This window comes from Cavenderia fasciculata (assembly GCF_000203815.1).
Source record: "Cavenderia fasciculata unplaced genomic scaffold Scf_Dfasci-F-a-11f03.f1-5, whole genome shotgun sequence".
NCBI classification, from domain to species: domain Eukaryota; phylum Evosea; class Eumycetozoa; order Acytosteliales; family Cavenderiaceae; genus Cavenderia; species Cavenderia fasciculata.
Genome location: NW_004457718.1, coordinates 236,522 through 250,156, shown reverse-complemented (window position 1 = coordinate 250,156; position 13,635 = coordinate 236,522). Strand labels below are relative to the sequence as shown.

The 13,635-nt window shown below is 33.0% G+C and overlaps 2 protein-coding genes across 2 annotated transcripts; one reads left to right on the top strand and one right to left on the bottom strand.

The window, feature by feature from the left end:
• Positions 1-304: 304 nt before the first annotated feature.
• Positions 305-3,164, bottom strand: DFA_00086 (uncharacterized protein; the record flags this gene model as incomplete). Its single annotated transcript, XM_004357745.1, has 3 exons — positions 305-2,707; positions 2,772-2,878; positions 3,047-3,164. The coding sequence occupies 3 exons, from the start codon at positions 3,162-3,164 to the stop codon at positions 305-307; spliced, it is 2,628 nt and encodes an 875-aa protein (XP_004357802.1).
• Positions 3,165-3,713: 549 nt separating this feature from the next.
• Positions 3,714-13,588, top strand: DFA_00085 (uncharacterized protein; the record flags this gene model as incomplete). The annotated part of the gene is made up of 6 exons (XM_004357744.1): positions 3,714-3,724; positions 3,818-4,218; positions 4,240-6,011; positions 6,165-7,230; positions 7,309-7,477; positions 7,537-13,588. The coding sequence occupies 6 exons, from the start codon at positions 3,714-3,716 to the stop codon at positions 13,586-13,588; spliced, it is 9,471 nt and encodes a 3,156-aa protein (XP_004357801.1).
• Between the last annotated feature and the right edge of the window lie 47 nt (positions 13,589-13,635).

Genomic DNA, 13,635 nt, shown 5'->3' with positions numbered 1-13,635 from the left:
AACACACCGCAATCAAGATAGTTTTTATTCAAACAAAACTATAAATGAGATAGATTCAAAGGGTTTCTTTTCTCTCCTATGGATTTATAAAAGGAATCACCTATTTTTTTTTTATAAAGATTTCTTTTTTCAATAATAAATTGTAGATATTAATAGAAATAGATTTTGAAAGGAATTATATACACAAACACCTTTGCGTATTTTGGAAAGAATTTATTGAAAAATGGGTTTTGTTGGGAGGGAGTTGTTGAAGAGTACAAGGAAATTTACATTGTTTGTTAATCTATCTATCTATCGTATACGATTAGGGTCTTGTGGTTGGAAAAGGTGGAGGACTAAAAGCAGAGGATCGAAGTGATGAAGAAATATTTTTACTTTTACTTTTATCTGGTCCTTTACTACTATTACTACTACTGCCACTGCTACTAATACCACCACCACCTCCACCACTTGGAATACTGGTTGATGATGTTGAAGTTGTTGTTGGTTGATAAACATTAAATGGAGAAGAGTGTCCAATATTAGTTCCATTAAAAGTTGAAGGAGTAAATTTCACAGAGTTGCGTGTTGTTGATCGAGAAGAGGTGGTTTTCATTGCTTCATTTGGTAAATGGTCAGCAAAAGAGTTGGGATAGTGTACTATAAATGGTGAACCTGTACTATTACTATTATTATTAACAACAACGGCAGAGGCAGAGGAGGGATTGGTGGTATTGTTGTTGGCTATAGCTTGATCCTTTGGATCTCTAAAACTATCACCAAACAACATACGGAGTGGTCCAGGTGCAGTACATCTAACTCTTTCTAAAAGATCAACTTTGTCTTGAATGGTTGAAGTTTGGAGAATATCACCAATGGCGTGTTGAATCTCTTTATCAATTTCTTCTTCAAGTTCATGTAGATCAATATTGACATAATGTCTTGGACTTGATTGAGGTGGAGCAGGATGATAGTATTGTGGTGGGTATTGTTGTGGGTGGTGTTGTTGTTGTTGTTGATAGTATCTATTGTTGGTGTTACTGCTGTTTGCATAATAGTAATGTCCACTGGCGCTATTTACACCAAGTGGAGAATTATAATTATAATAATTTGGTCCTCTGTTGTTGTTGTTGTTGGAAGGTGCACCCGTTGCACCAGACCCTGCAGAAGTTGGATTAATTGGCTTTAGACCGCCGACATAGAGCATTGGATCAACCGACCGACGACGTGAATATGTGCTGACAGGGGTAGTTGGCAGCTGGATGGGTGACGACGTGGTCGAAGTGGTTGTGGTGGTAGTGGTCGTACTGTACATTGAGTGTTGTCTCTTGCTATCTCCTCCTCCTCCTACTCCTCCTGTTGACGATCCAGTTGATCCTCTTGGACTGCGTGGTCCCGTTCCACTACCCTCACAGCTAGTAGGTGACATGATCTTTGGACTTTTAAGAGTACCGCTACCCTGTGGTGGCAAGTGGAGAGGTGGTAGTGTTGCCAACACTTGACTTGGTGGTGATGCAGTGGTCTGTTCACCGCTAATTGGATAAAACGACGAGTCTGGAATAGTATTGGGTGGACTCGAGTTGTGTTGATAATATTGTTGTTGTTGGTGTTGTTGATGTTGCTGTTGATAAGCAGCTGCCTGTTGTTTCTTTATATACAATTGTTGAACAAGTGTGTTTGTATCTGATTTGGATCGATTGTGTTTAATCGATGATGGTGACGACGAAGATGATGAAGTAGATGAAGTGGATGAAGAAGAAGAAGAACCATGATGAAGATGATGGTGTAAACCACCAAGAGAAGGAGATGAAGTAAGTTGTTGAGAAGAAGATACATTTAAGATAGACATGGATGGCATGGTATTGGGTGGTGATGAAGGTGCAGAGTAAACATGTCCATCTTGATGACTACCACTACTACTACTACTATGACTATTTCTTTGTATATTCTCATTGATTGCTTTTTGTTGAGCCATCAACTCTCTTTCTCTCAATAATAATGCATCCTTCTTTTCTTTGATGATTTGATTCAATGTTTCAATCGAATCTGGTGTGTCCCATGACACGGTACGACGATGTCGTTGTTGCTTTTGAGATAGTTGTTGTGGTGATAGATACTGTTGTGGGGATGGAGGTGGCAATAGTATGGGTTGAGAAGTTGGAGGAGAGTCACCCAATAATTTGATTGAATCGAGTACATGTTTGTTTGTCTTTACTCTACTTGGTGACCATGTAGTTCTAGATGCAGATGATGATCTAACACTTGTCAATCCAGGTGATCTATTCATATTATTATTATTACCAGGTACATTTGGTGGGGATGGTATTCCTCCTCCTCCTCCTCCACCATTACCTCCACCAACAGTATGTTGTTGTTGAAGTAAATGAGATGTTGGAGGTGACAAATGGTACCCATGTAATAGACTGTTGTTTGGTGGTGAGAAGTTTGACATTAACATTCCTCCTCCATGATTATTGTTATAGTTTGATGTAGACATTGGTTGAGTTGGTCGTGATGGTGGTCCATGTGAATTGGATCGTTTATGAGTTCTACGATTAGATACTATTGGTGGCGATATCATGATTCCTCCACTATTACTCAATACATTGTTGCTTCGATTATTGATTAGAATGGTTGGTTGAAGTGACGTTATCTGATCCAAACACTCTTCACTTATACTATCTGTAATTGGTATAATTCTTGAATATGGTGATGAATGATCTACAGTCTACAATTTAAATTAGAATTAGAATAAAATAAATAATAATATTTCTATCCTAATAATAACATACTCTTTGATAAGATGATGTTGGAGAAGTACCTAAATGTTGTTGCTGTAGTTGTTGTTGTTGTTGTTGTTGGTCACCATGACTTAATTCATAATTCATTGATTTAGATTCTATTCATTTGTTGATAATTAATATAATGAACCAAATTATTATTATTAATATTATTATTATTATTATTATTATTATTATTATTATTATTATTATTATTATTATTATTATTATTATTATTATTATTATTATTATTATTATTGTACCCTTTATATTGATATTATACATACTCTTTAATATACCTGCACTTGTAGTTGGTGACAATGATGACGACATCGGTGTCAACTCATCATGATGATGTTGTTGTTGTTGTTGCTGATGTTGATCCGTTATAACTACTTTCTTCATTCATATACTATTTGTAATGAATCAATTAATTAATTGATTAATTGATTAATTGATTGAGGGATGTAGTACTCAGTAATTATCTAATTATATGATCCCTTCTTTTGTACAATCAAATATATATCTCTGTCTGTCCTGATGATGAGTAAATCGTTCTTATTCTTCTTCTTCTATTGTTTGTGTATTTTACAATTAAACGATAATAAAGCTTTGTAAAGATATCTGATGGTTGTAGGGATGAATTTTTATTCAATTTTTTTTAATTTTTTTATTTTTGCGCTGGTCGAACTTCGTCAGACATGAACTTCCAAAAAAAGAACAAAGACACATCACTTGTCACAAAAATTAAAGAAGCTATATAATTTAAAAAAGAGATTTATTTTATTATATATTCTTACTGCTATCTGCTAATATATTAATATAATAATAAAATAATAAAATGTTTGTTTCATACCTAGCGAGGTGGTGGGTCTCCTCTCCTTCCTTGATCATCTGCACGGTTGGTTTGTTCATTCATCATTATCATCATATTCATAGTCATCAATGATGATAATGATAATATTGTAAATATATATTAAAGGTATGTATTATTTGACATTTAAGGTCGACTAGTAATCAATCTAAACTAACAAATTCAATCATTATCTACTTTTTAGATTCAGTTTAGAAATGGAACCACAACATACTCTAGATGATCAAGTATTGTCTCATCTATTCATGCCGATGAGATTACCAGACTCTATCAACCCCAAAGCAGAGATGACCATATTTCATTCATTTATTCAAGATATCAACCATTGGGATGAAGAAGGAATAGTATCATTAGCATTAAAACAATTTAGTGATGATATTAAACAACCACCAAATATCAATCAACTATCAAACAGAATAACACAATCATTTATTGATGAAAATAGAAATAATAATAATAATAATAATAATAATGGTAAATTAAATAATGTACCTTTAATAACCTATTTCAAGAAATCAAATTGTATTTTAGTTATTCATAGACCTCCAACTATCAATGATAATAATAATAGAAATAATAATAATAGTAATAATAATATTATATTAGATTTAATTCAAATATATCCAACACTTGATACATTTAATGCTCAAACATCAAAAATTAAAATGGCAACACCTATTTGTTCATTCAACATTCAAGATGTCAATCAACTGTTAGATCCAGTATTCCTAGAGTATCTAGTTGCACTAAGAGATACTGATCAACCACCAATCATGTCATATGTTAAAAATCAACCTAGTTTGATCCCAGTTCCAAACACAATCCTAAATTGGTTAATACCATCGATCCCCGGTTGTTCTTACAATGATTCAACAACCAAATATTCAACTCCAATCATTTATAAATCAATTAGACCTGAAATATTAAATATTGGAGACAATCTTGTTTGGATTAGATCACCACTTTGGGTTGGTCTCAAATCATTGACCCATTTTCTTGCCAAAAGATATGGATTAAAGACAAGAGACTATAAAATGGCATTATTATCATTTAAAATGGATACATTGGCCAAGTATAAAGTCAACGCTCAAACCACTCTCGAATACATTGCACATTTGGCAAGAAGTTGTGACAAATTTAAATCCAAATATCAAAAGAAACATCCAACAACTGTATTTGATTTTATCAAATCAATCAAAGAACAATGTGAGACACTCTCAACCGAGGTTCATCAACAATGGGATGCATTCTGTCAAGTCATTGAGGATAAAGGCCAAATCAGTACACCAATCAACAATATTTGCAAAGGATTGAAAGAATATGGAAAGGATCAATCAAACTTGGTTCATAAAAGTCTTCAACAAAATATTCAATCATTTCCCAAAAATCTCAAAGCAGATGAAATGAATCTAGATGTCAAAGGTGTAAATACATTGACAGATTCAGCATCCAATACTTTAATCAACTATTTGAAAAGGCCTTTTAATCAACTCTATCAACTCGCCAAACGAGATGCCCAAGAATCATTTCCCGTCATTTTGCAAACAATAGTTGGACGTATCAGTGCGGTGCCACTAGAAACTGATAATGTATCGTTGGTCATCATATTAAATATCATTGAATTTCATATTTTCAACATTTGGAGCACCCAAATATTCACACATGCACTGTCACACGACCAACAAAAATGTCAAGATGTATTCTCATTGCTTTACAATCTAATGAACAAGTATATCAAGTTGTCAAAACCAAGATATGAAAAGGATGCTATTCTTTGCAGTCGTTATATCTTGACATCATACACTTTGGTTGCTATTTTAGATAGATTGACTTTGGATTATTGTCTTTTACTTGACAATAAAGAAAGTAGAAACTCTACACCCAGATCCAATTTATACTCTTCAGTCCCACCATATGTCAATATATCAATATTCTCTAGTCTATTACTTCAACATAGTTGGGAGTTTTCAATTGTTAAATCATTGGAAACCTATTTCAAAGATAAACGTCAATGTAGTAAAGCATCAATTGATAATTCAATTTTTAGTATTGATGACAATGGCTTTGGAGAACAATGGGCTGAACAATTCCTTCAAGACAAATTAAAAAAAGAATTAAAAGATATCGAGAAAAAGAAAGAGGAAAAAATCAAAGAGTACCAAGACTACAAACATTCAATGCTCGATAAAATCAAAAGTTACCAATCCGAGTTGCTTTTGTACAAGGATGACCTTGTAAACCAAAGAAGGATCAACAATGCCATTGATGCGTGCTACAAGTCAACGCTGCCAATTTATTTCGAATCAATACCTGCAGAGGACAAACACATTCAATTCAAACACATCTTTGAAGTCAACATCCCATTCTACCTTTCTTATGTTAGAAACTCGTTTGCCTTGCTTTCTCTGAACCTATATGTTGAAAGAGGTGCTGCAAGGAGCCAAGTATTGAATGTATCACCTATCCATAGCACCGTCGCATTTATCATTGTAGAGTCTCGTTTGCCACAAAGTCTCAATATCTTTGAAAAGCCTGAATCATCATTCATTCATTGCTATCAAACATCGATCACTTGTTACGGATACAAGGAAAGAGGACGTGAGATGATGGATATTACCAGAAACAAGTTTCAACCCAATCTTTGCCTTTCCATTCCAGAAAAGGTTAAATTTAGTCAACTTAATTGGATGATTCAATCGACCCAAGGGATCGAGGAAAATGAAGTACTTTCAACTCAAAACATGACACCAAAGGGAATGCTTCCCGATCAATATATTAGATATGGAATGTTAAGGGTTGGTCCAAGTTTATCGATTAGAAATATGATTAGATTCATGGAGGAGAGAAACAATCTCAATGGAATTCATGTATTGGTGATGTTTTATCAATTGTCAATGCAAGGTGGCGCGACAAATAGAATTGGTTGGAATGATGATAATGTTCTTCAAACATTATGTCATACGGCGGACACGATCGTTAGTGAAGGAGCAACCAATTGGGAAGGTGGTATTTCAATGATTGTAACGGTTCATTTTTTAACAATTGCATTCAACACCAGAGATAACAAACCACCAAATCAAAAAGAACAATTGGATGAAACCAGCAAAATGATTATTAAAGTGTTGGAGAAATGTAGATTGGTACTTTGGAATTGGATCACCAAGTTGGAAGAACTCATTCAACACGAATTATTAAATGGAAGTGATACTGAAACAGCAATCCTTAGAAAGAGAATGGTTTATACAGCTATTGCAATCATTATGACATTCAACATTGACAATAATAACAAACAATATATTATTCAACAAACCAACTATTTCCAACACATTGAATATTATTTCAAATCATTGATTATTTTGGATGAGAATACAACATCTTTAAATGATAAAACAAGAACATTGGGATCATCATGTCCAGAACAACCATTTTTGGATATAATATTTAATCAACTATCATTGATTATTTATCGTCAAATACCATTCATTGTCGATCATTTCAAAGATGGAAAACATTTCAAATGTTTAAATAATATTATTAGAAATGACCAAGAAGAAAATGATTTCAAATGGGAAAAAGGATCATCAAATCTTTATTATCGTATGTAACAATAATATTAGAAATGGTCAAGATCACTATAGAAACTTAATACTAACCTTTTTTTCTTCCTTTTTCTAGAATTCCAGATTGCCAATCAAACAATTCAATTTAATATATTTGATGGAACATTATTATTCAATGGAACATTTGATAAAAGATTACCAAAGGAAATTATAGACAATGCACTTTATAAATCCTATTTTGGATGTTCAATATTTCAAGTCAAACCAACTGGAAATTCTATTTGGTATGTCTGATTCATTTTAGATATTTGTACCAATTCTATTAACATTGTATATTTTGTAGGACAACAAATGAATTGGGCGGAGGATATAATATTGAATTTTCTTTTGTTTCATCTGTCTTTGGTGTCATCCAAAATAGAAACAACGGTGAGAGATGGCTTTTACTTGACCCTCATCTGTTTTCCAATTTGCCTATGACTTTGTATCGATCCTATTCACATTGGATAAATCTGGCAACCAATGAAATAGAGTTTAGACCACCAACATTTCAACAATACAAAGATGGAGGAGGATCAGACACTGTCAAGTTTATTGGAACTCCAAATGGTCAAATCAAATGTAAATCAACTGGCAAATCTCTTTTATGTTTTGATAAAAAAAATAATCAAAAGCTAAGAAGTCAAATATTCAAATTATTCCGATTAGAATCAAGTACTCGCATCCATATTTTTCAAAATGAAGCATCAAAACTTTATAAAATCCATTTGAATCAATATGGATTGGATTTTATAGTTGATTGTCAGAATCAACAAATCAATTCAGTTCAATATTCTGGTTACCGACTGTGTGAACAACAATATATTGGAACTTTGGTTGGTTTGAAAACAATATTGGTTTTGGAACAAAATAATGCAAGTGGAACAAAGAAGTTAATTCTTCCACATTCAACAATTACATTGAAGGTGAATAAGGATTGTATTGGATTCAATAATGCTAAATCAAGTATAACCTCTCTCAACCATCCATCATATTTTATTTATGATATTGATCAAGAACTCAAAATGATCAAATCATCAGATTTGACAGCACATCTCCATCTTTGTTACTCTCATATTGTAACATCATCATTGTTTAGAGATCCATTAACTGGATTGCGAGGAATGGAACTTGCTATTATTCTTTTAAAGAAATTTAATAATAATATGCCACTCAACCGATCACAACTTGATATACTATCGAATATATCAAACATTTCACCAAAAAGAGTATATGATAATCAACAACAACAAAAAATATCAATATCATACCCACTTTTATCACCAATGATATCTCATTGTGACGGATTTGCTATTTTGGTTGATGGAATCAAGAAATCACATCAAGAAATGTCATTTTTATATGATAGTACCCAAGAAAAGGACAAGTCGGCAAGTCAGACTGCCTTGGCCCTCAACCATATCGCTTGGAGCAGACCCCAAGGACTTTATTCCCCACTTTGTCATATAGGTGCTTCGGAGCCATATTCTTCTGTTGTTGTCATTAATCCATCCCCATTTGATCAACCCACCAAAAATGTTCAAAGAATGGCATCAATCATCCAATCAAAGAATATTGCGCATTTGGACAATTCATTTAGCCCTCACTCAAAGATTGGTTCATCAACTATTCATGGATTAGTCTTTACCGAGAACCATTGTGTTCCAGAGTTACAAGAAACAAACCATCTCATCTCTATCAAATTAATGGACAGAAATCACAAGTTCGATCGGGTATTCTCAGACTGGTATCTAAAGTTGCTAAAAATAGCAATGGAAACTGCAAATGGTCATTTTAACATTTCAAGATTTAAATTCATCATCACATTGTTTTCTCACCAATGGTCGGGTCGCTCTTTCACGCCATTTATCGATCATTTTGTACTGATTGCAATTAGCAAACCATTATCAAATATTCCTCGTTTTCCACAAGAATCCAGTTTTGTCACTCCCCAAACAACCTTTAACCAAGGATTACTCGAGAGAACAAGAACCAAGGCAATGCAGTCCATTAGAATGTCAAAAGAAGATAGAAAAAAAGAAAAGGAATCTGTTTTGAAAAATATCCTCGAACAAAACATTTGGGATAAAAATGGATCGACGATCATTGCTCCAAACCGACCATTTCGACATTTAAATCACACATCGTTGAATCTCAGATCGTTAAACGAAAAAATGGAGCAAATTATCCATCAATGGCTCAGTAACTCATTATTGAATGCATTTTTAAAAGCTGTCGGCAATGAAACAAAGGGCATCGTTTATAAGAGAGAAATAGAAAGAGAGCCGTCCTATTTCAATAGTTTCCCAAAGTTCAAGGAAAAACATCCAAAAGAAATTCGTGGGGCCCAAGAAAACAAAATAATAGATAGTATTCCAATGGAATACCTAGATATCTGGGAGTCAGGCTTTGACCAACAGTTGGAATCAATCCTATCAACTCTCACAATCGAAAATAACAAACGTCGAAATATATCATTTGAAAAGATTGATCATTTTGTAGGTGGATTATCGCATGAAACACATTTGGAAGAGGAATTATTTAAAAATTTAAATTCAAGTAAGGATTCACTCAAGAAACATTTAATCCAATCAAAATTTGAAATGAACCACTCTCAGTCACTCGGAGATGTATTGGAAGAACTGTCTCTCATTATTGAACAAAAATTGGAGGCAGTATGGCAAATAATCCAAGAATATTACAATAATCCAAAAAGAAATGAAAATGTAGAATCTGAATTGGATTGTATATTTAAAAGTTGTCATTCTTGGATTGGTTGTGTTCCATTGACTGTTTATGAAGATTTCTCAAATCATTTGGTTGATTTACCAGATCAAATTTATCAACTCATTGGCGTCCATATTCTTTTGCAAACATATAAACAAAAGATTCAGAAATGTAAATACCTTAAAGGTGTTGATTTGGTTAAAGAATTATCACATTGTAGAAAAACAAGACAATGGTTACCAAAAGATTATCCAACATGGTTGGTATTTGAATTGGAACAATCAATTTGGATCAGAGATACTCAGGCAAAGATTGCAATCAAGTTGATCGATGCTCAAAGTAATGAATGTGTTCAACTACAGATGGGTGAAGGAAAGACATCTGTTATTCTACCAATCATGTGTTTGGCAATACCCAATGGAATTAGAATTGCTCGAGTCAATGCAATTCCATCACTACTTCAAACTTATATTCAAGATTTACAAATGAGACTTGGATCATCAATTCTCAATCGACCAATTCATCTCTATCCATTCAAAAGAGATATTGGACCATCAATATCAGAATCAAATGTTCAATCTATTCTCGGCAACATTGAAAAGTGTAAACAAATGAATGGAATCATACTTTGTACACCAGAACATAGACTATCATTTAATTTGTTTTGGAGATTGGCAAATGATAAATTATTTGATAGTATGGGTAATGTTATCAAATGGTGGGATACCAATATATTTGATATTATGGATGAATGTGATGATTTACTTTCCCATAGATACCAATTACTCTATCCAATCGGATCAAAGATTCCACTCGATGGTGGATCTGATCGTTGGAAAGTAATTGAAGAGGTTCTATCTGAACTGAAATCGATTCTTGAAAAAGAATATGGCATTTACGAAAAATATCCATTTATAAGGTTCACAAAGAAAAATGAAAATAATCAAGATGCAATGAAAGAAGTGTTGGGTCAACTTTGTGACAATTTAATCAACAAACTACCAACCAATCTAAAAGCAGAGGACCTTGAATTGGTTAAACAATTTGTTGGATCAGATGAAGATACACCAATAAGAAATCATCGAAATGCTCGATCAATGGTTGAAAAACTTGATAAACATCAAACAAGAATATTGGTTTATAGAGGATTATTTTCATATGAAGTTTTGTTACATTCACTCTCGAAAACATGGTCAAAACATTATGGTATTAGATCAACAGCATCATCATCATTCAAACGGGACTCTACATTATTGGCAGTCCCATTCAGAGCCAAAGATACACCCTCTGAGAGAGCTGAATATGGTCATCCAGACTTTGCAATTATACTCACCTTTCTCTCATATTACAATCAAGGTTTATCGTTTAATCAATTCAGTAAAGCACTGGATTGTTTAAAATCAAGTCATAAAAACGAAGCACCAGATATCTACAGATCATGGACAGACTATGACCCAACAATCGAAGAAAAATATAGAGATTTCAAATGTGTTGTCAAATCTGATAATCAATTGATCAAACATCTCCATTCACTATTCAAATTCAATTGTAGAGTCATCAATTTCTGGTTGAATGAATTGGTATTCCCATATGAAGCCAAACAGTATCCATCCAAATTATTTGCCAACCCATGGGATTTGGTTTATCCAAAATCAAACTCCAAGAATCATATTTCATGTGGATTCAGTGGAACCAATGATACGAAATCTCTTTACCCTCGTACCATTGAACAAAAGGATTTGGTTGAGCTCGAATATACCAATGTTCAAGTATTGAATTATATTCTTGATCAAGATGACCATTGCAACAAGGTTCATATTCTTGTTGATGATAAGAAAATACTTCAAGAGATTGTTAAACTAAATATAAACAATCAAAATGGACACTATTTCAACATTTTAATTGATTCAGGAGCACTGATGATTGGTAAATCAAATGAAGATGTTGCCAAGAAATGGTTGAAAAAGGAATCATCAGCAAGAATAGATGGTGCTCTCTTTTTTGAAAATGATAAACTGACAACCATCGATCGAGAAGGAAAGAAGTTTATATTCAGTCAATCACCACTCTCTGACAGATTGGATAGAGTTTTAGTCTATTTGGATGATTATCATACTCGTGGTGTTGATATCAACCTTCCTGTCAATAGCAATGGCATGTTAACAGTTGGAAACAAGATAACAAAAGAAAAACTACTTCAAGCATGTATGAGAATGAGAAAGTTGGGACAAGGTCAAACTATTTCAATTCTCATTTCAAAGAATCTTGGAATTGAATTAGGAAATGGAAAAGGTGGATCACTTTACAAATCACCAGAGATTCACGACATTTTGAAATGGACTATTCAAAATACAATTGAATCGATCACAAACTCTTTTGTTCAATGGACATTCCAAGGAATGATGAATGCAAGAAGTAAATCTGCTATTTCACTTTTGGCTCTGGATAATATCGAAAACAAAGAATCTATATTCTCAAGATTGGTATCATTTCCAGAAACCCTCTCTCTTTACGATATGTATTCTTCATTTTATCAACAAGAAAAGGGTAACGCTGTTGTTTCCTCTTTGCAAAGTAATTTGGAAAAAGCATTTAAACAAGATGTTGCAGATTCTAAAGTTTACAAAGCTCTTGGTCCAACTCATTCATCACTTGTAAAAGAAATACGTCGATATGCTGAAGACAAGATAGAAGATCAAATGATATTTTCAAACATGGTCGATGAAGAACAAGAGCGAGAATTTGAAATAGAAGTTGAAAGTGAAATTGAAAGACAATTACCACCAAAAGTTGAACCATTTATAGAAGATTTCAAAGGTTACAAATGGAGTGATTTATTGGAAGGTAAAAAATCACCTCTTGATTTTCCTTTAAAATTCCTACCAATCAAAGATATATTCAAGAATACATTGGTTGGGGAACGTATGGAATCTCAAAATGATTGTTTTTCTCCATCCATATTGGCAACCCAAAACTTTATCAATACTATTATTGATGATGAAAAAACGAAAATTGGCAACAACGATTATTTTGTCAAACAAATCAATTATATTTTGGTGTTTTGGAATGGCAGTGATAGTAGTAGGAGTACACCAAACATGGTATTAGTATCAATGAAAGAAGCAAACCATTTACTCAAAAAGCTAAAAGGATTGATTGATAAAGATAAGGAAGTTGTTGTATCAATCCATCAAACCATTCAGAAAGAAAGGGAAAAACAGACAGAATACTTTACCAAACTATCTACTCGATTACCCAACAATGCCAATCTACAATCAATCGATCCATTATTAAATCAACTCAATGTATTGAATGGATCAAAATACTTTGATAATCTACCAGAGATTTATCAATTCCTTGGGATCTTTAGATGTGATTCAAAAACAATCATGTCACAACTCATCAACAAAGGAATCATCGATCAATTTGGTTTTGTGTATGAACATGTCAACCAAAATGATATCAACCAACTCACAGTGGATAAAGATCTATCAAATCAACTATTATCAATCATCAAAACTAGAAGATTTACAAAATGTCCCATTGATCTACTTGAAAAGAATTTGGTTCTCCAAAGAATTTACTATGTTGGATTTAGTCATATTGAAAAAATTATAAATAATAAATAATTAAATAAGTTGAGTGAGAAAAAAATCCATACTAATAAATTTAATAA